This window comes from Strigops habroptila, chromosome 2 (genome assembly GCF_004027225.2).
Source record: "Strigops habroptila isolate Jane chromosome 2, bStrHab1.2.pri, whole genome shotgun sequence".
Classification (NCBI taxonomy): Eukaryota; Metazoa; Chordata; class Aves; order Psittaciformes; family Psittacidae; genus Strigops; species Strigops habroptila.
Genome location: NC_044278.2, coordinates 72,497,645 through 72,519,507, shown reverse-complemented (window position 1 = coordinate 72,519,507; position 21,863 = coordinate 72,497,645). Strand labels below are relative to the sequence as shown.

The 21,863-nt window shown below is 37.7% G+C and overlaps 1 protein-coding gene across 1 annotated transcript in view; it reads left to right on the top strand.

Moving 5' to 3' along the window:
* The window catches only part of GPC6 (glypican 6), a 737,424-nt gene that overhangs the window by 209,562 nt on the left and 505,999 nt on the right, over positions 1-21,863 (top strand). Inside the window, exon 2 of the mRNA XM_030476383.1 lies at positions 19,530-19,688. Coding sequence (XP_030332243.1) covers positions 19,530-19,688 — 159 coding nt within the window. The remainder of the gene's footprint in view (positions 1-19,529; positions 19,689-21,863) is intronic.

Genomic DNA, 21,863 nt, shown 5'->3' with positions numbered 1-21,863 from the left:
GTACTGAGAAGAAACATATATCTTTCTCTAATTAATCCTTGATGAAACTGAAAAGCATCTTAATTTGCTTTGTGGGTGAAGAATCCTAGGTAAATTTGTCCCCTGAAGGCATCTACAATAACATAATACACTCAGCATGTAAGTCTTTGCGTCTTGGTAAGACACTATCCTTACCATGGTTTGACACTGAAAACTCTTGTCTTCATTTTAATTTCTTAGGGGTATAAGATTATGGTCATGGAAAAAACATTTTTAGTTCGCAGCAGTATTTAAGTGTATTATTGTAAAATACTGTAGTAAGAACTGCAGTATTTTTGTAAAGCTCTAGTTGCCTTAGCTGTAGTTTAACAGCTGAGTTGCTTGGGTTTGGGTTTGTTGGTTTGGTTTTTTTTTCCAAGTTTCTGTCTAAAACTGAGCTTTAATTCATATTTTTAAAATCTTAGCCTGCTGCCCTTAGGTGATTTATAATTTTAAAAGACTGCTTGTCTTTGAACCTAGCCCATGTAGTAAATTTCAGTGAGACCAAATAGTCAGTTCTGAGGACCTGACTATATAGGACCATATAAATAAGGAAAACTGTGTATGTGAAGATCTTATATGTATCATATCCCTAAAGTTGTATGTGTTTGGTTTTGTTATTATGGTACACTGATAAATCACAATAGTTATAAGTGCGACTTTAAGGCAGAAACATCAGTTAGTAAAATAAAAAGATCTGAATGAGATGGTTTAAACTGAGATTGTTTAAACTAATTCCAGAAGTCTGGAATGCTACAGATTACATCTAGTAAAATAGCACTGCATTTTCTACTTTTCAGTGTTTCAAGAAAAGGCTAAACTTCATATGAAGAGTTATCTGCTAGCTCTTCCTCAATGATTTCACTCTCCTTTTTCACACTCCATATGCTTGATTTGTCACTCATACGCAGTTATTTGAGCTCCTTGCTGTTACCCTCTTTTGGATGGGTTTTGGCATGAAAAAATATGCTAATCAGCATAACCTCCTGAAAGTTACTGTGGAAACAAGGTTTCTGTGAAAAAATACCAAGGTATTGCATTTACAGAAAAGCTGTACAACACTGAGCAAAATCTTGACAGCAGAACAGAATTACCAGCTGCAGCATGTGTTTTGCAGAGTGGACTTACAGGAAGGATGACTGCTGCTTACTGGAGATGAGCAGCTATAAAACTTCCTCTATATGCAAACCATCCAGCCTGACACTGGGTCTTTCTTAAGAACCATGTCTGAATTAAGAAGATGTAGAAGACCTGGAGATGTTTTCTGCTTGCGTGCCTGGCTTAACCAGAAAACTGCTGACAAAAGGGGCTGATTTTCAGCCCCAAACAATGTGGCATAGTCGAGCTCATATCCACATTAATGTACATCTTCTGGAGCAGAAGCTGCTCCAGGTATTCCTCAACCTTGACTCTGCTGTGGTCCCATAATAGGGTGATGCTGTGGCATTATTGGTGCATTTATTCAGGTGATATTATTGGTTCATTTATTCAGTTCAGAGTATCTGAAATAATGTTTTGTCCTGTCTAAAGAATTAAGGTGATTTGCTTTTCTATTCTACTTTAGTTGAGAGCTTATGAAAATTAAAAAAGCAATGACATAGTTCTTTCTGCACAAATCTTACATTATTTATAACCTTGATTATTAATATACTTTGTCTGTCTCTCTCCTTTCATTTCCCTTTCTTTCAGTCACTCTTTCCATCTCATATTTCATAAGCTTTAGGCCTTTGTTTGACAATTTAATTACACTATCTAAAATCAAACTGAGACTATCTAAAGGTTGTGGCCTGATCCTGGGTCACAGCTGAACCTCATGGTTATGCAAACTTATGTGTTGAATACGTGGGTAAGTAAGGAGAATGTGCAAGTTTGACTAAATTTTCTTTTTGAGGTTTGTGGCTTCATTCCAATTTGGAAAAGGGCAACTTAGATCAAAACTGAGGATGATATTAGCTTGACTCCATGAAACAAAATAAAATAGGTGAACTTTGTGCAGTTCTGAGCATCAGAATTGAAGTGCAGAAATGACCGTGTAATGCTATGGGAGCATTTAATAAGGTCAGAGGTAGTCACTCAGAGACAATGTGATTCCATGTATTTGATCAGTCACACTTTCACTAGTATAGACATTGCTTACTGTGTTACTTCTACTTTTCATCTAATTAATCTGTTCTGATGCTACACTCTCCTGTAAAGGAAATTCTGCAACGTTCAGAAATTTGATTTTCTCATAAAATAGCTGACACAATTTCAGTTTGATCATTTTGTATTTTGAATGTGTCTTGTTGGACAAGTTTTTTGGATGGTGTCTTGACTCTGAATGATGCATCAAATTAGCATTAAATCACTGCTTACTGCTTCTCTTTTCAAAGTCTGTCACAGACCTGCGTCTTGACATGAAGTATGCAGTATCTGCCTTTAAAAATGCCGGGAACTTAATGCTTATCTTTACTCTAAAATTCATTCCTGAAGGAGGCAGTACAGCTAAAGCTTTGAATCTCTTTTTGTATTAATTATTTCATCTTCGTAGCTATTGTAAACTACAAAGCAACTTAGAATTATTATTGTGGGACCTTACAAGATTCTGTCACTAGCACATATGCCTGAGTCTTATTATTGTATGATTACCAATTTTGTAAACTCTTTAACAGAATTTTATATTAATAGTAATAATAGTTTCAGATTAATATAGGAATTTAAACTCTTTATTGCACAGTTATTTCCAGTTTCTTGCCCAGTTATTTCCAGTTTCTTGCACCAGAAGCTTGGCTCAAGTATCGCTTGAAAGAAGAGGACAGTGCAGGTGCTCAGTTTGATGTTTTCTTAGGTATCTTAGATGTCATCAGTACATTAAGGTTGTCTCAGTTGAATTTATCACCAGATTATGTTTAAGTAACCATTTAATTGTGACCACACATTTATAAGTTACAATAAGGAAAGGCTGAAGCAAGAACTGATAATGTGATACATGAATTGTACTAGTTACCTGTATCCTGAATAAAACTTTACCTACAAGCCAGTAGGTTTTATTCATTTTAGATCCTGTTTGGCCAAACCTAAGGAGAACAGAGTTGTGGATTTTTGCAAGGAGCGTATGATTATCCCCAGAGCTTCCTCTATTCTAGAGAGCTATAAAAAAGGGAAATCAATAATTCAGTAATCAATAAATGATCAATAATAATTCAATTGTAAATTTAAAACCCAAAGATCAATAAAAGTTATGTACTCCAGCAGCTTGTATTGCTGAATTTTATTTCTGGCAATATTTATGGATGAGTAACTTTAGGTGTTTAAGTCATCCCACTAGAGCTTAGTGGAGCTTTCAGGTGCAGAAACAATTATAGAATCATAGAATCGTTAGGGTTGGAAAGGACCTTAAGATCATTTAGTTCCAACCCCCCTACCATGGACAGGGACACCTCACACTAAACCATGTGGCCCAAGGCCCTGTCCAACCTGGCCTTGAACACTGCCAGGGATGGAGCATTCACGACATCCTTGGGCAACCCATTCCAGTGCCTCGCCACCCTCACAGTAAAGAACTTCTTCCTTATATCTAACCTAAACTTCCCCTGTTTAAGTTTGAACCCATTCCCCCTTGTCCTACCACTACAGTCCCTAATGAAGAGTCCCTCCCTGGCATCCTTATAGACCCCCTTCAGATACTGGAAGGCTGCTATGAGGTCTCCACGCAGCCTTCTCTTCTCCAGGCTGAACAGCCCTAACTTTCTCAGCCTGTCTTCATACGGGAGGTGCTCCAGTCCCCCTCACTGCTGAATTATTATCAATCATCATCATCATCATCATAATTTCAGAGTTTCTTTTGAATGTTGTGGGTAGCTTTTCATATTTCAGGAAGTAATGTTATCCTGAGGTAGTTATTTTGTGAATTGTCAGGTAATAGTGAGTTATTAAATCACACAAAAAATCACGTACATGGCTGGTTTATGACTTGTTTTTAATAGGGTTTATGTAAAGTTTTAGAACTTTGTTGAGAGACTATGCAGTGTTAATTTTGGATGATAACTCAATTAAAATACAATTTCAGCTTTAGATACTTTGTTTGTAGCTATATTGTGAGAAGGCTAAACCTACTCTGCCATGCTGGGTTGTTTTTAAAAAGCATGCTGTCCAAGTGGAAGGGGATTGAGAGTATTCCTAAAGTGATGTTAAAAGAATGCAAGTAGTAGTCTGATTCTCCCTTTAGGACATTAATCTTTTAACACTAGTTTCAGCTAAAATTGGCTTCGATAATTCAATCACTCAGGAAGTGAATTTGCATTGGCAGAAAACAGTTGGAAACACGTGCAACAAGTGCTGAAAACTGCTCTTGTGCTGAATGGATGTAGAAAATAACCATAAAGTTTCAGAGAATATTCATTAAACACAGTACTCATTAAGCAATTTGTGAACTCCACCAAATTAGTTACACTGCTTAGAAGTGACCTTGAAATACAGACTTTTTTTCCTTAGAAAACAGTACACAAGGAAAAATTTTAACAAAATGCTTTTGTATTTTCTATTTAATCAAAATACACAGGATTTGCTTTTCCTTTTTTTCTATGCATAGCTTTTAGTGACGTTAATAGCACCTGCACTATATTTTTCCTCATTATAAACCTATAAATCTCTTTCAAAGGCATAAAATGCTGTGAGAGCTATTAACCAGTAGTATATTGTATTTATTAGGATCATGAATCCCTAATTTGTAATTTAGAAAAGTGCTAACTCAGTGAAGAGGTTATTTCATGGCAGGTGTGTATATTTTGTATATGTCTTTTTTATAAACTATTCTGAGTTATTTTGTTGATGACTGAATCTTGGCTTTTATGTAACATGATTTGTTGCCTTATCTCAGAAACCCACTATAAGCAGACCAATCTTGATATTTTTCATCACAGAGGCAGCCAAACTTCAGTTTTTCTGAGAATGGCTTTCAACAGTTTCACAAGAAGAAAGTATTTTTTTTCAAGCCATGCATTTAATTGCATATGTAGTTTTGTATATGTATCTGTATAAATGTTCATAATTTATACATACTATTTTCAGACTGATTATTTAAACCACCAGCCCAGAGTGGAGCTCCATCTCCTGATACAGAATCATAGAATCATAGAATCAAGTAGGTTGGAAAACACCTTTAAGAGATGCTGTCTGGACACTAGGAAAATTTTTCACAATGGGAACAATCAACCATTGGAATAATCTCCCCAGGGAAGTGGTGGATTCACCAGTGTTGAACACTTTTAAGATTCAGCTGGGCAGGGTGCTGGGTCATCTTGCCTAGGTCATGCTTTGCCTAGAAAGGTTTGACTAGGTGATCTTTGAGGTCCCTTCCAACCTGGTATTCTATGAGTCTATGATGATCAAGTCAAACCGTTACCCCAGGACTGCCAAGTCTACCGTTAAACCATGTCAGCCTCATTTGCATGGTTTTTGAACATTTCCAAGGATGGTGGTTCCACCACTTCCCTGGGAAGCCTGTTCCGATACCTCTCCTTATTGCCATAAATTGAACCAAGAAAGAGAGACTACGCAGGCTCTGTCCTGTTCAAGCGATGTGTCACAGTTGTGCAGTAACCTGAAGTCATATAGAAATGCCTACAAGGATGCTGGAGGGGGACTCTTCAATAGGGACTGTAGTGATAGGACAAGGGGGAATGGGTTCAAACCTAAACAGGGGAAGTTTAGGTTAGATATAAGGAAGAAGTTCTTTACTGTGAGGGTGGTGAGGCACTGGAACAAGTTGCCCAAGGATGTCGTGAATGCTCTATACGTGGCAGTGTTCAAGGCCAGGTTGGACGGAGTCTTAGGTGACATGGTCTAGTGTGAGGCATTCCTGCCCATGGCAGGGGGGTTAGAACAAGATGATCTTAAGGTCCATTCCAACCCTAACTATTCTGTGATTCCATGATTAAACAGAAGGGCTGTTCCTGTGATAGTCAGTGGAGACCTTCCTTCAAATGCTTTACAGTTTACCAGAGACCTTTTTTTTTTTCCTCTGTAATTACAGATATTGCCTTTACTTGCCAAAGAGACAGGTACTCTGAAAAGGCTGGAAAAGACAATTTAATGTTGCTCACAAATATAATTTACTAGATGTATTCCTTAACTGAAACTTGTCAGTCATCTTTTATAACTGTATTTGTGATGTACAATGAAAATAAAATATGACCTCTTTTTGATAGTCAGTAAAGACAGTGATAAGAAAAAGCATAATATGAGTTTTATTAGGACATTTTCTACTGAAAATAATTTTATTGACAGTAAAAGTTAATACTGTTGAATGAATATATCAACATTACTAGAATTTAGCAATTACTAGTAACTCCCATTTAAAGAAAAACTTCAGGGGTATTGCCTAGTACTATTTTTCCTCTTTTCAAGTTTTTTTGCCAAGGTGACAAAAGAAAAATATTCCAGGCAAAATATTTTAGGCATGCATTAGTCCAACACAACACCAGAAAGTACTGCAATATATTTACTACAGCTGCTGTCAAGCCCAGAGTTGAACTATATAATTAATCCAGAAAAAGGAAAAAAAAAAAATCCCAAAATACTACTCTCTCCTAAATATATGAGTCATATTAGAATTATGTCCATGTTGACCTAGGTCTTATTTTATTCTTGCTGTTTGCCAAATGTCTATAGGTAACCATAGTTATTCCCTGTTATGGGTGTAAAGGATCACCTCTTAAGCTCAGAAAGCACTTCCACTTTCGGACAGGGACAGCAGCACACTACGCAGCCCCCTCTTGGTAGCGGGGTCCACACAGATCCGTCTGAGGACAATCTCGCAGTAGAAGAAGGAAGGGAGGGCAGGAAAGCAAGGCAAACTTCAACCTGCTTAACCTTCTTCTGTTTAACTAGAAGCACCTAGGGAGGTGATAGGCACTTCCGCAGGCAATAAGCAATTGTTAGACTTAGACCTTCAGAGATAATAATACCTGGAAGCTTCATAGCTGCATCTGCAATGCAGATTTGCACATTTTTTATGATGAAGTTTTACAGTTGTTTTATAGTATTTGGGGTAAGGTGGGCAAAGTAATTTGAGGTTTGTACAGACATGCCCAGAGATTTCTTTAAATTTCCACCTGTCATTACTGTGATACATCCTACTGTGGCTTCATCCACACAACAGAAGGCAGGGAATGCCTTATTCCGAGTAGTTTCTGAGGGAAGGAACCAGAGGGAAATGTGTTCAATGAGCTCTCAATTTAGACAGATGCCTTATAGTCTTCCTCATACTAAAGATAAGTTGTACAAGGGGAGGTTTAGACTGGATATTAGGAAAAAATTCTTCCCCAAAAGGGCTGTCAAGCATTGCAACAGGCTGCCCAGGGAAGCTGCGGAATCACCATACCTGGAGATATTTAAAAATGTGTAGATGTGGCACTGAGGAACATGGTTTAGTGGTGGACCTGGCAGTGTTATGTTAACAGTTGGTCTTGATTGTCTTAAAGTCTTTTCCAACCTAGGTTAATCTATGATTCTATGATTCTAACAATCACTTAGAGTAGGGTCCTTCAGAAGTCAAAGGGCTCTGGACTCAGAGCCTGGCAGAGAAGGCATAACAGTGACCTAGACATTACGAGGTCTCCTGGCTTGAAGGATGGTACAGACCAGGTGTGTGCTGCACTGCTGATACAAGCTTGGGAATGTAGGCAGTCCTGCAGTCTTAACAGAAAGACCTACTTATTATATTTCTTTAAGTCAATATTTTCTAACGGAACACTATTTGCACTGAAAACTTTTAGTTCATCTAATTAACAGAAACTATGCTTCCATAATATCAGTCATGGCTGCCAAAAGGAAAATGAAAGCTTTTTAGAGAAGAGTATAGTAGCTTAGACGCAGCAACTGTAGATTTCCACTGTTCCCAATAGCGCTGAAGATCTGAATCTATTGTTAGTCCTACACAGTGGGGTCTTCTGTTTGTGTGTTGGGGGGGTGGAGGGTGTGTTCTTTTTTCTTTTTTTTAATTGGATTTAGGCCGAACAAGTTTTTTAGCTCTTTTTATTACTGTACTTTTGTACGGTACACATGCCTTCTATGGCCTGTGATACTTGCCAAGGGTCAGGGTCTTCAAAATCAGTAACTGAATGTAACAGAATTTCTTGCCCTTCAAGTGTTCTAATGTTGAAGGTTTGACCTTTATGATTAAAGATTGGCTTGAAAGGAAATCCCTATGTCTGAAGTCTTCTCTTAAGTAACTGTATTTTTGAATGGACATTTCTAACTGAAGAAATAAAAGGCTTCTGTGCACTCTTATAGACTTAATCAAAACATTTAAGTATAGAAGGATACAGTAATAAGCTAGACAGACTCTATCAGTCCTTTCAAGAATTACTGTTACTTTCTTAATATGCCTTTTTGGCACATTTGCCCAGTACAGTCACAGTTTTTGACTGGCTGCTTACAGCAGTGCCCTCTGGTTAACTTGCGGTTAGCTTAAGGCCCAGGCTTTTGAAAAAGAACGTCTAAACAACAACTAACCCTTTTTTTCTTTTTTTTTTTTTTCTTTTTAAATTTATTTACTGAAAGAGCATCATATGCTGGGTCTGATAGGCACTGTATTTTCCTTGGAGAAGCTAGATAATTCTTCATTATGGCTAAATGGGCTGTTTCCTAAAGAAGACAAAGCATTCTTTATTCCTATTTATTCTGTGCACTTCAGCTGACATAAAATGGACAGGTATCATCCAAAGAGAATACTTGTCTCATGGAGGAAACTCTCTGCAGATCTATAGCAGGAAGAAAATAGGCAAAGACTATGTCATAGTAGTATGTCATAAGTGCACAGAATAAATAGGAATAAAGAATGCTTTGTCTTCTTTAGGAAATAGCCCATTTAGCCATAATGAAGAATTATCTAGCTTCTCCAAGGAAAATACAGTGCCTATCAGACCCAGCATATGATGCTCTTTCAGTAAATAAATTTAAAAAGAAAAAAAAAAAAAAGAAAAAAAGGGTTAGTTGTTGTTTAGACGTTCTTTTTCAAAAGCCTGGGCCTTAAGCTAACCGCAAGTTAACCAGAGGGCACTGCTGTAAGCAGCCAGTCAAAAACTGTGACTGTACTGGGCAAATGTGCCAAAAAGGCATATTAAGAAAGTAACAGTAATTCTTGAAAGGACTGATAGAGTCTGTCTAGCTTATTACTGTATCCTTCTATACTTAAATGTTTTGATTAAGTCTATAAGAGTGCACAGAAGCCTTTTATTTCTTCAGTTAGAAATGTCCATTCAAAAATACAGTTACTTAAGAGAAGACTTCAGACATAGGGATTTCCTTTCAAGCCAATCTTTAATCATAAAGGTCAAACCTTCAACATTAGAACACTTGAAGGGCAAGAAATTCTGTTACATTCAGTTACTGATTTTGAAGACCCTGACCCTTGGCAAGTATCACAGGCCATAGAAGGCATGTGTACCGTACAAAAGTACAGTAATAAAAAGAGCTAAAAAACTTGTTCGGCCTAAATCCAATTAAAAAAAAGAAAAAAGAACACACCCTCCACCCCCCCAACACACAAACAGAAGACCCCACTGTGTAGGACTAACAATAGATTCAGATCTTCAGCGCTATTGGGAACAGTGGAAATCTACAGTTGCTGCGTCTAAGCTACTATACTCTTCTCTAAAAAGCTTTCATTTTCCTTTTGGCAGCCATGACTGATATTATGGAAGCATAGTTTCTGTTAATTAGATGAACTAAAAGTTTTCAGTGCAAATAGTGTTCCGTTAGAAAATATTGACTTAAAGAAATATAATAAGTAGGTCTTTCTGTTAAGACTGCAGGACTGCCTACATTCCCAAGCTTGTATCAGCAGTGCAGCACACACCTGGTCTGTACCATCCTTCAAGCCAGGAGACCTCGTAATGTCTAGGTCACTGTTATGCCTTCTCTGCCAGGCTCTGAGTCCAGAGCCCTTTGACTTCTGAAGGACCCTACTCTAAGTGATTGTTAGAATCATAGAATCATAGATTAACCTAGGTTGGAAAAGACTTTAAGACAATCAAGACCAACTGTTAACATAACACTGCCAGGTCCACCACTAAACCATGTTCCTCAGTGCCACATCTACACATTTTTAAATATCTCCAGGTATGGTGATTCCGCAGCTTCCCTGGGCAGCCTGTTGCAATGCTTGACAGCCCTTTTGGGGAAGAATTTTTTCCTAATATCCAGTCTAAACCTCCCCTTGTACAACTTGAGGCCACTCCCTCTTGTATCACTTGTTACTTGGGAGAAGACAGTCTGCATTGCTGAACTCTGAGATTCCTAAGGAAATACCATTTAATAAAAATGTTTCAGAATTTCCTGCTTATTCATCAAAAGTTTGCCTATCCGTGGTATTAATAATAGGATGCCTAGTCTCATGCTATAGTTGATAATATCCACAGAGAAGCTTTAGATTCATATTGATAATTAGAAGCCTTGTAATTCAGAATATTTTTATTAGTAATTTAATGCATGGGGTTTTTCAGTTCAGCAAAGTTTTATTCGTCATCTAAATGAATCAAAACAGTCTAAAAATAGTTAAAATCAATAGAAAAAAAAAATCATGTGTAAGAGAGTTTTCCACTGGCACATATTCAGTGGAAATCTTCTTCCTCCTGTGTCAGCTGGTATGCCCTTTCACTGAAGGAGAGTCATTTCAGCAGTGTGAATTTTGCTAGGAATGGGCAGAGAAAGGTGGGATTTCTTTAATTGTGTAAGATTTACAGTGGGAAGTCACAGAACATTCTCTCATGCACCTTTAGGAAAGGACTAAATACTTATTTCTCTAGTTCTGAGGCCCTCTCACCTGAAGGAGATGCCACTGACAATAAGCAGCTTGCAGAAAAAAGGCACCCCCTTACTGTACTCTCTTCTCATGCATGTCTCATTGGGAGAAGCATCTGGGGAAGCTTTTCCCCTATCCCCTGGGAGTCAGCGCTGCCTGAGTTACTGCACAATATGCGCAACTGCAGAATATGTACAAGAGAACAAAGCTATCATTTTCTGCTTACTACACATGGTAAGTAATAGGACTATGAGGCTAAGCAATAGTGTGATTGCCATTAATGATAAGACACCCAATAATTCCCGGGTGGCCATACAGTCATCAGTCAGGTCGGGAATGGGCTGATCTTCCTTGTTGCTGGGTTGCCATCCTCCATTTCATCACTTTTTTTCCATGGGGTTTTATACCTTTCCATGTCAGTAGTTTTCCTCTTGAATCCTTTAACTCCAACAATCCTGTCCATGGTTTTGCTTCCAATACCTCGGCTTCAGTATGGACTTTCTCACACTGTAACAGCAATTGGACCTGTAAAACCAAACCAAAGAAACACAAACTTACACGAAACTTGTCTCACAAACCACAGAACTCTTGCGTGGGGGCAACAAGACATTATGTTTTGCATGTTTTGGACTCTTGTGCACTAAGTGACTTCTCTGTGCCTTCCACTTGTGGCCATATTCTTAGAATGTTTCTCTGGGGGAAAAGAAAAAGAAAGTGGTTTTTTTCTCCTTATAAAGTCACACAGACTTGGAGAAAGTGCTTTGCTTTTTGCCTTACGATTTGTGGCACTGTAAGATTAATACTTAGGAACTGGTGGAGGCAGTTTGCTCTTTGCACTGGTTGTTTCCAGATACAAATGAAAGGACAAATGCCAGCATTTCCGGCCCTGAAATTTCGCAGGTAGATCTTGAGTCAATACAATAACAGGACTCTCAGATCTTTATAAGCTGTAGCCTCCCTTTTTGTACCCGCTTTTCCTTAAGTGACTAGGAGAGAGATTAGGGTGAAGAGTATCTCAATAAAGAGCTTATGGCAGAAGTACTAAAATCTTACCACTGGCATACCCATCACAGCCTATAATTTAAGACCAACACAACATACATCATGGTTGTCTTTCTATGACTGGCTTTGCAGGAAAGCATGAAACTTTCAATCAGACTATGGGAATGTAGATTCACCTGTTTAATGGTAGCATGAAAAGGTTTCCTTGGGCTGACCGAAGCCACACGAATAAGAAAAGAGCACTGTGATCTAAGACTTTTAAACAGTTGTTGCTTAGTTTAGTATGTTAGAAACATGGATTTTGTACATGACAATATAGTGATCAGCAAGGCATCCACATAGCTTTAAAGTATACTTGACAGTACAATCAAATGGCATGACCACAGCTCATGCAGCTTTAACTTTTGCTGTGTATTAGTAATGGTGTAACTACATCAAGGACTTGTTTTGGCAGTACAGCACACCCAGTTAGCCTCAGGGAACTAACTGCAATCTGTCCTACTGTGATTGTATTTCTTTGGATACATGAACACAGTGGTGTAAATCTGTGTCTGATACATCATGTGCTGCAAGTACGTCTTTAGATTTCAGTTTTCTGTAACGAATGTTGATTAAAATCTTTATGAATTCATGTAAGCATACAATCTTATCCTGTTATCTTAATAATAAAATTGTTCTGAGAGCAGCTGACATGCAAAACCTGACTGCACCATGTTTTATCATCATGGTAAAGCAATGTGCTGTTTGTATGCTACTTCACACTATAATGCTGTATGAGATATTTCTGCTGTTATAGTAGGGGATATAATAAACAGCAAAAATCAATTGAGGGGGAGGGGAAGTTGGCTGCCGTTCTCAGGAGGAAACATGCTTTGAAATCAGAAAATTGCAGCCGTGTAGCGAGCAAGATGATGGAACTGTAAGTGCTGAATCACAGCCTTACCATTTGCTTTTCACGAGGCACAGAGCACAACGCCAGTAATACAGCCCCCAAGAGCTAACTAAAGATTCTTCTCACAAACTGTTCTATCAAAAACTAAGTGTATGACTGTATGCTAGGAAAATAAAATGAACCTGAGTGTTGGAGTACTGGTACTGCTTCTAGTAGCTTAGTTAGGAAGACTCTAGGGACTTCAGCTCTTTCTTTTGTCCTAGTCTGAACAGGTTTGCCTTGGCCTCCGCTTCTGTGACTTATTACTGAGGGCTTCCCAAGGACAACAGAGTCAGGACTTCTTGTAAATGAGTGTTCCCTGTGGGATCTGTAATGAGGAGACTTAACTAATTTTCAGTCTGTTTGGAAGGTATTCATTTTTTAATCGACCTCAAAGCACCCAAGGAACAAAAGGAATCTGGGTGAAGATGATTTGCGTCCAAGGCAAACAGATGAGTCATTTTCTATTGTGGGGTAGTTGCACAGGTTTTTTCAAGTCCACTGGACATAGAAGTTTTTCAAATTTAGTATTCCATTGATTAAAATTAGGAGCGTTGTGTCTGATGACATGATCTGTATGTTACAGACAGCTTTCCCTTCCTTCCTTCAGCTGACATTTTCTGTGCAAATATTGCTCCCGTCATCACTTACCAGGCCAATATTACAATGGAATTAATTTAAAACATAATCTGTTGCCTTTTAGTCTGAGTAGGAAAGTTCAATTCTGCGACTTGAATGTCAGGTGCAATTTTACAGAGGGTGCTTGCAGGGCTGTTATACCCCGCAGAGAAGATAATTACAAAGTCAGAAGGAGCCTTAGGACTTTTTGGTTAGGGAACAGGTTTTGTACAACAAAATGATATTTTAATTTTCTCTATTTGAATATTGGGTGAAATTATGTAACTCATATTTCTAATTTAGTTCTAACTGCTAAATAAGTTAATGCAGAGAACATGATACTGCTGGTTTGGGGTTTTTTTAAGTAAGTAAGTTAAAGATGATTGTGAGTCAAATTTTTCTATAGCACTGTTTTCTCTTTACATATATGAGTGACAGAATGGTATAAATGTATTGAAGGAGAATACTTTTTGATAATAGAAAATTAATAATGTCATCATGAATAGTTCTCCCACACTCCTTATTTCACCAGTAGAGCACTTCAGTTGAAAACTTCAAAAAGCAGGTATTCAGAAATATCATTGCCAATACAGAAGATCCAAACCTCAGAGCAGTGGGTAAAGGTTAAAGCTGAATGAGTTTTTTGTTTAAACTCTCTTCATCATATTTTAAAACAATTTAAAATAATAAAAATAAATACAGAAAATGAGGTGGGAAATGTTAATTTAGAAACAAAACTCCATCTGTTCCAGTCCTTTATAATTCTGGGGGGTAGGAAGCTCTGAAGTGCATAACTGCAGAACCATAAAACAGCCCAGGTTGGAAGGCACCCTGATAGATCATCTGGTCCAAGACATTGTGGGAAAGGGAGCCTAGGTGAGATTATCTAGCACACTGTCCTGTCACATCTTGAAAATCTCCAGCAGTGGGGACTCCACCACATCCCAGGGGAGGTTGTTCCAGTGATTGGTAGTTCTCACTGTAAAAAATTTCTTTCTTACATCAAGATGAAACCTCTCCTGGTGCAACTTGTACCTGTTGCCTCTTGTCTTCTCCATATGGCTCCTTGTGGAAAGAAAGCCACAATCCTCTTTGTAGCTGCCCTTTAAGTGCTGGAATACTGTGATGAGGTCCCCCTGAACCTTCTCTTCACCAGGGAGAAAGGACTGAACTCCTTCAGTCTTTCCTCAAAGGACAGGTCCTCCAGCCTATTGATAATCTTCATGTCTTCTCCTTTGGACCTTCTTCAGTCTGTCTGCATCTTCCTTAAATTGTAGGGACCAGAACAGGACACAGTGCTCCACGTGCAGCCTGATAAGCACTGAATAATCATGTCTCTATTGCTGCTTGTAATGCCCCTGTGGATCTGATCAGTATCTGATTTGCCTTTGCTGCTGCTGTGGGGCACTGCAGACTCCTGTTCAGCTTGTTGCTCATCAGGAACCGAGGTCCGTTTCAGCAAGGCTGCTCCCCAGCCCTACAGACCTAGCCTGTACTGGGCTCTTTGGTTATTCTGTCCCAGGTGCAGGACTTTGTTAAACTTCATACTGTTATTAAATTACACTGCCTTCTCTGCAAATGGTTGAATATGAGCAGGTCTGAAGCAGGTATTTCTAATTTTAAAGAAAGAGCATTGTTAATGACAATACCCAATCACATTAATCTAATCTGCAAGATGAAGAATGCAGAACTATCTATCTATCTCCTCTTCTTTTAAGCTCTGTTGATGCATACGGGGTGACCAAGTTTGAAAGCACACCTTGAATTTTCCCCCTTTAACTTATTAACATTTATTCATTGCTGGATTTATGAAGCAGTCTGATGACTGTATGTTTCTACTCTCACCAGTCATACAGTTAGTCCTACCATTCTGTCAACAGAACAATACAGTTTTTTTAATTCAGGGTTAGGATAGAAACTATAAAATATTGACTGTCTCAGAAGGAATTGTTTTTGAAATTGTTAAACTTGCAATTTGACCCCCAAAAAATTCTGGCTGATGTAAAATATTTTATGTGACTATACTTCCAGTTCTATTAATGTAACCAGTGCTTATATCCGGTGTTCAGGAAATCTGGCAGTGAAATTGTCAAGGGTGATGTTATATTCCACAGGGTTTACTGCTCCTTCAGATTGTATCTTCTGCAAGTAGTTACAAAGCTCAAATCAGTTCTGGCATTTTGATACACAGTAGAAGCATTTATTCAGCTCGAGAGTTGTAAGTTGCAATTTTTTAAAGACTCTTATGAGGTTTGTAACATGTTATGGGGACATCGAACTGCAATATATCTGAATATAAAATAAGTGCTTTATAAATTGTTTTATCACACTTCAAAGTAACATGCTAACAGGATTGCCAAATTCAACTGTAAAACTTGCCAATTTGGATCATGTGAAGGCAGGTGTGAGATTACAGCTGTAATAAAAACTGTAATTGAATACTGGCAGCTAAATTTGTAGTAGGCAATTGATGTGATTTATATAACATAAGCCACATGAGGAGGGATATGTAGGTCAGCATCTTCAGCTGGAAATGGTGGTTAGAAGAGTTGTGGTAGGTCGCTGGGAACTGCTGAGTTAATATTTATTTAGTCTGGCAAAATGCTGGTGCAGCGTAACTGCATTCTATCAAATTTATCTGGGGAGACACCATTTTCAACAAGGAAAAACTAGTCAGTTATATCCAATGCCACTTGTGCCATAAAAATCTTTGCTAAAATTAGCATAAGAGTGTAGACCATATGGAGTTTCCCAGGGTAGGAGTTTGTACATTAGTTGTGAGCACATTTTCAGTTTGCAAAATATGTAAGGTATATAAATACACAAATCAGTATTAAACTCCTTTTAGAGTAATAGAACAATATATTACAAAATGGAAATGGCAGATGGTCCTGTTCACGGAAATAGAGGAAGCACAATCAAATACAGCCTGCAGAGTTATTTCCAATCCAAGCAGTCCGTTATATTACAGATTTGCACAAAAGAAGCAAAAAAAAATGCAAAACAAATCACACTCCCCTGAAATTAAAAAGAAAAAAAAAGTTAAAAAAGGCACAAACCAAATAGTAATCACTGCTTTTAAAAAGGAAATAAAGATTAAGCATACAGAAATTACTATTTGTCTGAGAATTTCCATTCACCATTCCCAGGCAAGGGTCCAAGTTTTTGTCCAAGTTGTGAACCTTTGGAGACTGGAGCCAGTTGTGGTCAGTACAAACACGCGAGGGCTTATGAGCCACAATTTCTGAAGACTTCAACTTTGCAAAATGTACTTGAATTTCTTAAGCCTACAAACACTCCACTGACATGGAGCAGTGGAATATGCTTTTGCTTTATCTATAATCTGAGCAAGAAAGAGGAGGAGGAAAAGAATCTTAAAACAGCATATGAAAAGTAACACCATATTTACATTATTAGTTCTTGCTAACAAAATGCAGGGAGTATATGGCAAGGAAGGAGAAGAAAACTAGAAATGTTGTTTTAAAAAAGTTGATTATAGTTTTTGTCATGAATGCGGGTGGTTAGTATAGATGATTTAGGAAGATGATACGTTGTTAGGAAAGGAAGGCAATGAGGTAGTGTAGGAGGTGTGAGCATTTCTGATAAATGTGAGGTTCATATTTCATCAGTCAAGAGCCTCAAGAATGAATGAAGATTGCAGTGAATTGAAAAGAAGAAATTTAATGGAAATACATGTATAAGAAATAAGTACAGTAGGAATCTGAATGAGTTTGTAGCAGCCAAGGTGGGAAATTGATTTTGTAGCAAAGAGAAAGCACGACTGCAGATAAATAAGCAAGAATAAATAAAATAAATAATGCTACAGAAATTACTGCTATACTGGTTCAATATGCTTTAATTTTTCATAATTCTCAGCATAACATAATATCTTAAAAATCTAGACCCGTGGCTATTACTAAGCACAGTGCCTTAATTATTAGCATTAGTACAGTTGATAGTCTGGCCATTATGAAAAACACAGAGCCAGATAGAAGAGGGAAAAAAAAATCGAAATGAACGTAAAACTGAATTTTATAAAAATTCTTGACTTCAGCAGCACTGCAGGACTTTATCATTACAGAAAGCATAAACTACCACCAGGGTTGGAACTCGGATAGGAGGTCTACCCAGTGCTTCCCAGTGAGGAAACACCCTTGGGTTTATTGAGGAAGGGAGTTACAGATGTTATGGTTGGTTGGTTGGTTGGTTGGTTGTTTAACCAAGCACAAGGCACTGCTTCTAATGATGTAGGCTTTCAGCTTTCCTTGTCTTTCTGACATCTAATAAAAACTCAGAACACTGCTGTTACTAAAAGAATTCATATTGTATCTTATTGTGGTACCCCCACAGTCACACATTACCTGTTGAATAGTTTCAGTTTACTATGACAGCGACGTAGAGAGTAAGGTAACCGTTATTTTGCCACTATCATTCATGTTTGACAGCAGCTGGCTCACCAGTCCCTGTATGTGTTGTTTATGGCTTGGATGTATGATTTTCAGAATGGAAAGTAATTTGTTGTGTTGGAGGGTGTAGTAGACATGGGAAACAATCCTTACAATTGATGGTCATAGGGTATCTCTTTCGATGTTTATACAGTGGTTTATATCATGGTGCTTTTGGACATGACGGGGACTTTTAGTTAGTACTGTTGAACAGTAACTGATAATAAGGAAATGAGCCTTCCTGAAGATGTATAGCTGTGAGCTTATAGAAGGTCTTGAGACTGCTAAAAGAAATCTCATGGCATTATAGTTAATGTATTATGAACTCTTGCAGAAAAAACAAATTAAGATGGGGTGATGGGTCAGGGTTGAGAAATGACTAAATTTCAAACTAAAAGACTTCATTCAAAAACTGAAATAGAAATTGGAATAAGGTGAGGACAAACTCAATAAAATGCTTATTCGAAGCATATGGAAGCCTCTTTTTGATGCCATCTTCAAAATGATGCAGCAGCTAAATGTATTATACTCCTGGGAAGCATAAATCTTAGGCCTGATTCTCCTCACTACATAGTAAGAATGGTGAAAAGTAGCCTTAAAGTAGGTATAAATTGCATTTAAATCTTCTTTATGCCTCAGCAGTGATAGAGTCTCGATATAAATGAGAATCAGACCCCCAGTATTTATTTAACCCTTGGGCTTTGTATATCATTTTATTTTCACCTGTAAGAGATTTGCAGAGGGATTTTTAATCAGGATTTGGTGCACAGAAAGCTAAATGTTTTCATTGCCTTACAAGTAACTTTAATCATAGAGGCAGATCATTCTTTTTATTTCTCAAGAGGGAATGGTAGAATTTTCTGCTTTTGCAGAAACTGAGCTAAATGTTTCTGACACCCATAGTACAGTGTCAATTGGAAATTCACATTTTATGTGATAACAGACCATTTTAATTTCATGAGCTAAAGAATTGGGTTCCACTTGCAGATTGTACCAAAGAAAGCAATATTGTCAGAAGAACTGGCACAGTGCTTCAAGAGATAAATCTATTGAATTAAATAAGAGGCTTTCATTACCTTTTACATTGCATTTCCATATAACATAAGCATTAATTAAACTCTTCATTGCTTTCTCCTATTCAGCAGAGCACTTGCTCTGTCTGACAAGAAATGCTGCCTAAGAAAACATGTGGCATCCAAACACAGTCATCAAAATACACTTACTCAAGCAGAAGGGAAGGAAGGGTAGAAGGGGAGAATGCTCAGGTACATTTGGGCAAGTGGGACCTATCTTTTTCAGCTTTTGACAGCAAGACAGCTTCGGTGACTTGTAGCAGGTCATCTCACTTGTAACAGGTCATCTCACTAGGTTTGTCCAGGCATTTTGAATACAAACAGAAAAGAAGCAATTGTCTTTAATTTTTTAGGTATATGTCTGTTTATGAGGAAGGCTTTTTCAGTGTGAGGAATCAGTTTTGGCATGAGACAGTTCTACCTGCTGAAGTATCAAAACAACTCTCCAAAGTGTGTCTTCCCTCCTGTGTATGGAATGTCCAACTATAGCAAAGTTGTAGGTACAGATTCAAAGTGTTTTCCCAATCAAAAAGTCAAGCCTTAGAGAGCTCTTTCAGTAGCCTGCCTTCCTTAACTGAAGAGACGTGTATATTTGGTACCAACACATTTCTGTCTGTATTCAGATATTTCTAATATCTTTTTTGTTGTCATTCCAGGGGAACATTTGAGAATCTGCCCTCAGGAATATACATGTTGCACCTCAGAAATGGAGGACAAGTTAAGCCAACAGAGCAAACTGGAGTTTGAAAACTTAGTGGATGAGACAAGTCACTTTGTACGCACCACTTTTGTATCCCGGCACAAGAAGTTTGACGGTAGGCTGGATATAATTTACTTATTTCCAAGGCTATGGGATTTAAAAGTCAGTAATCCATAATAAATTCCAATGTTCTTTATGATTAGATACCACATTTGCAGTTGTCAGTTTGGCTAAGATAAGGGTTAACTTACAGCTGGTCTGCTTATCAGCCTTGTGAGTATTGCTTTTGATTACAATGACATCAAGAATCAGGCTGTTAAGCGCTTGCAGGCTTGGCTAATGTTGAAAAAAAGAGATTAGATATGCATAGAGGCATTTATAATTTTTGTCTCCTAGTTTCAAATGCAAAATTTAGGTTTGCAATTATGTTCACTGTTGCAAGACGAACGATGTTCTCCCATGATTTTTGTTATTGCAAAGCAGGTTTTCTTGTAGTCTGCCTTTTTGTAGCCTTAAGGCTGTAGTTTTTTCCTGCGTGATTTTCTTGTGGTGTACAGAGTCTCTTAGAGGGCTTCTGGCTTCCAAACACTAAGGCCTCAGTTGCATTTGAGAGGGATTGTCATGCAAACCACTTAAGCAGTATAGAACACATCATATACCTAGAAAGAATTGACAAGGACAGTTTGAGGTTTTTATTTGTTTCTAATCAGTACTCCAATCTCTTCTGGTCCTTGGCCTTTGTTAGATCTTTGTAGGATCAAGAATTCAGTGTCACAATTTGCTAAATGCTTGTCTTTAATAATGAACATTAAACAGCTTTTATGGTTGTGTCTGTATTTACAAGTCACACTGTATTGGGCTTTTCTCATAAACTGCAGATTAGCAAAGAGTAAAAGAGCTTCAGAATATTCTGTCATGGTTTTATCTAAATATGAAATCTGCGGTTGTGTTGAAAGTGCCCCCTGAGCATTTCTGCATATGCATAAGCTCAAAAGGGTCAGGCACTAAAAGGTGTAAATCAACATTGCAAAGAGCTTTGCATGTAGGTAGAAAGCCTGCAAACAGGTACAGTAAAGATGGCTAACCCCAGGTAACAGGGCATATGCATACATGTAGGAGAATGGTGGAAAAGTTATCCCTGAAGTTGGAAGCTTACTTCGAAACTCTGAGGTTGCCTGCAGAAAAAAGGGAAGATATTCTGTATCATTCTCTCTATCCAATTAAAATTTTTTTCCTAATATTGATTGTCTCAATATGACACAGAAGGGAAGATGAATTATAAAAGGAGGGAATGGAAAATGAGGATGAGCTGGATAAAAGAACCCAGCAGCAGATCAGATTCTAATATAATTTAGAAGGTGTCCTAAGTGTCCTTAGTCTTTCGGAGGACTGCGGTGTGGATGACTCTGCAGTTCTCTGTGTTGTGATGGCTTCCCTTTTGATGTGAAGTTGGAACTTTTTATGTAGTGGATTTTCAAAATTTTACTTGCCTTTGAAGGGCCTAAAAAAGAACCCAGGAGTTGTGTGCAGTATTACAAGATGAGTATGCATACAGAGCAGACATTTCAAAACATCTATAGCACATAAAAGTCTTTTCTCTTTTTGCAGAAGGAAACCGGAAAGAGCAGTGCAGTTTACTGCAAACACTGGGCTCATTGACCACAGAACTCAGATGGCACCTCACTAATTCTTTGGCAACTTTGGGCCTTTTTATATTGCAATGAACTTAAACACATTATGGCTTTTTGAGTAACCTGAAATTCTATATCTTAATTCTGATGGGAAGGTACATAGCTGAAAGTTACTGACCTGTTGTAAGTACTGTATTCTGGGATTCTTAGGGACCTGCTCTGCAGGAAGTTGGATGCAAAGACGTAGTGATTTGTTCTAGCTTATCATTGATGTTTTAAAGGGAATTTGCAATTTGAAGTCTTATCAAAGGGTGTTTGTGTATACTGTCACTATTTTAATGCTATTCTAAAACTATTCAGAAGTTGTTAATTTATATGGAAAAACTGCTTAGTTTTTCTAGAAGGGCAAATACATTAGTGGAAAAATATATTCTCCTAATAGGCTGACTTTCAGTACAAAACCAGCTAGATATTTTGTAGTTTAAAATAGGGTGACGCTTTCTGGTATAAAGCAAATATTGGATTGCTAGATAATGTCAGTGTTTCAACTCTTCAAGAATTATCTCTTTTTTGTTTTAATTGGTACTTTGCACAAGGGAGTTCTGATAGATTATTCTGCCATTTGATGCTACTACACCACAAATAAGAAAATGAATACA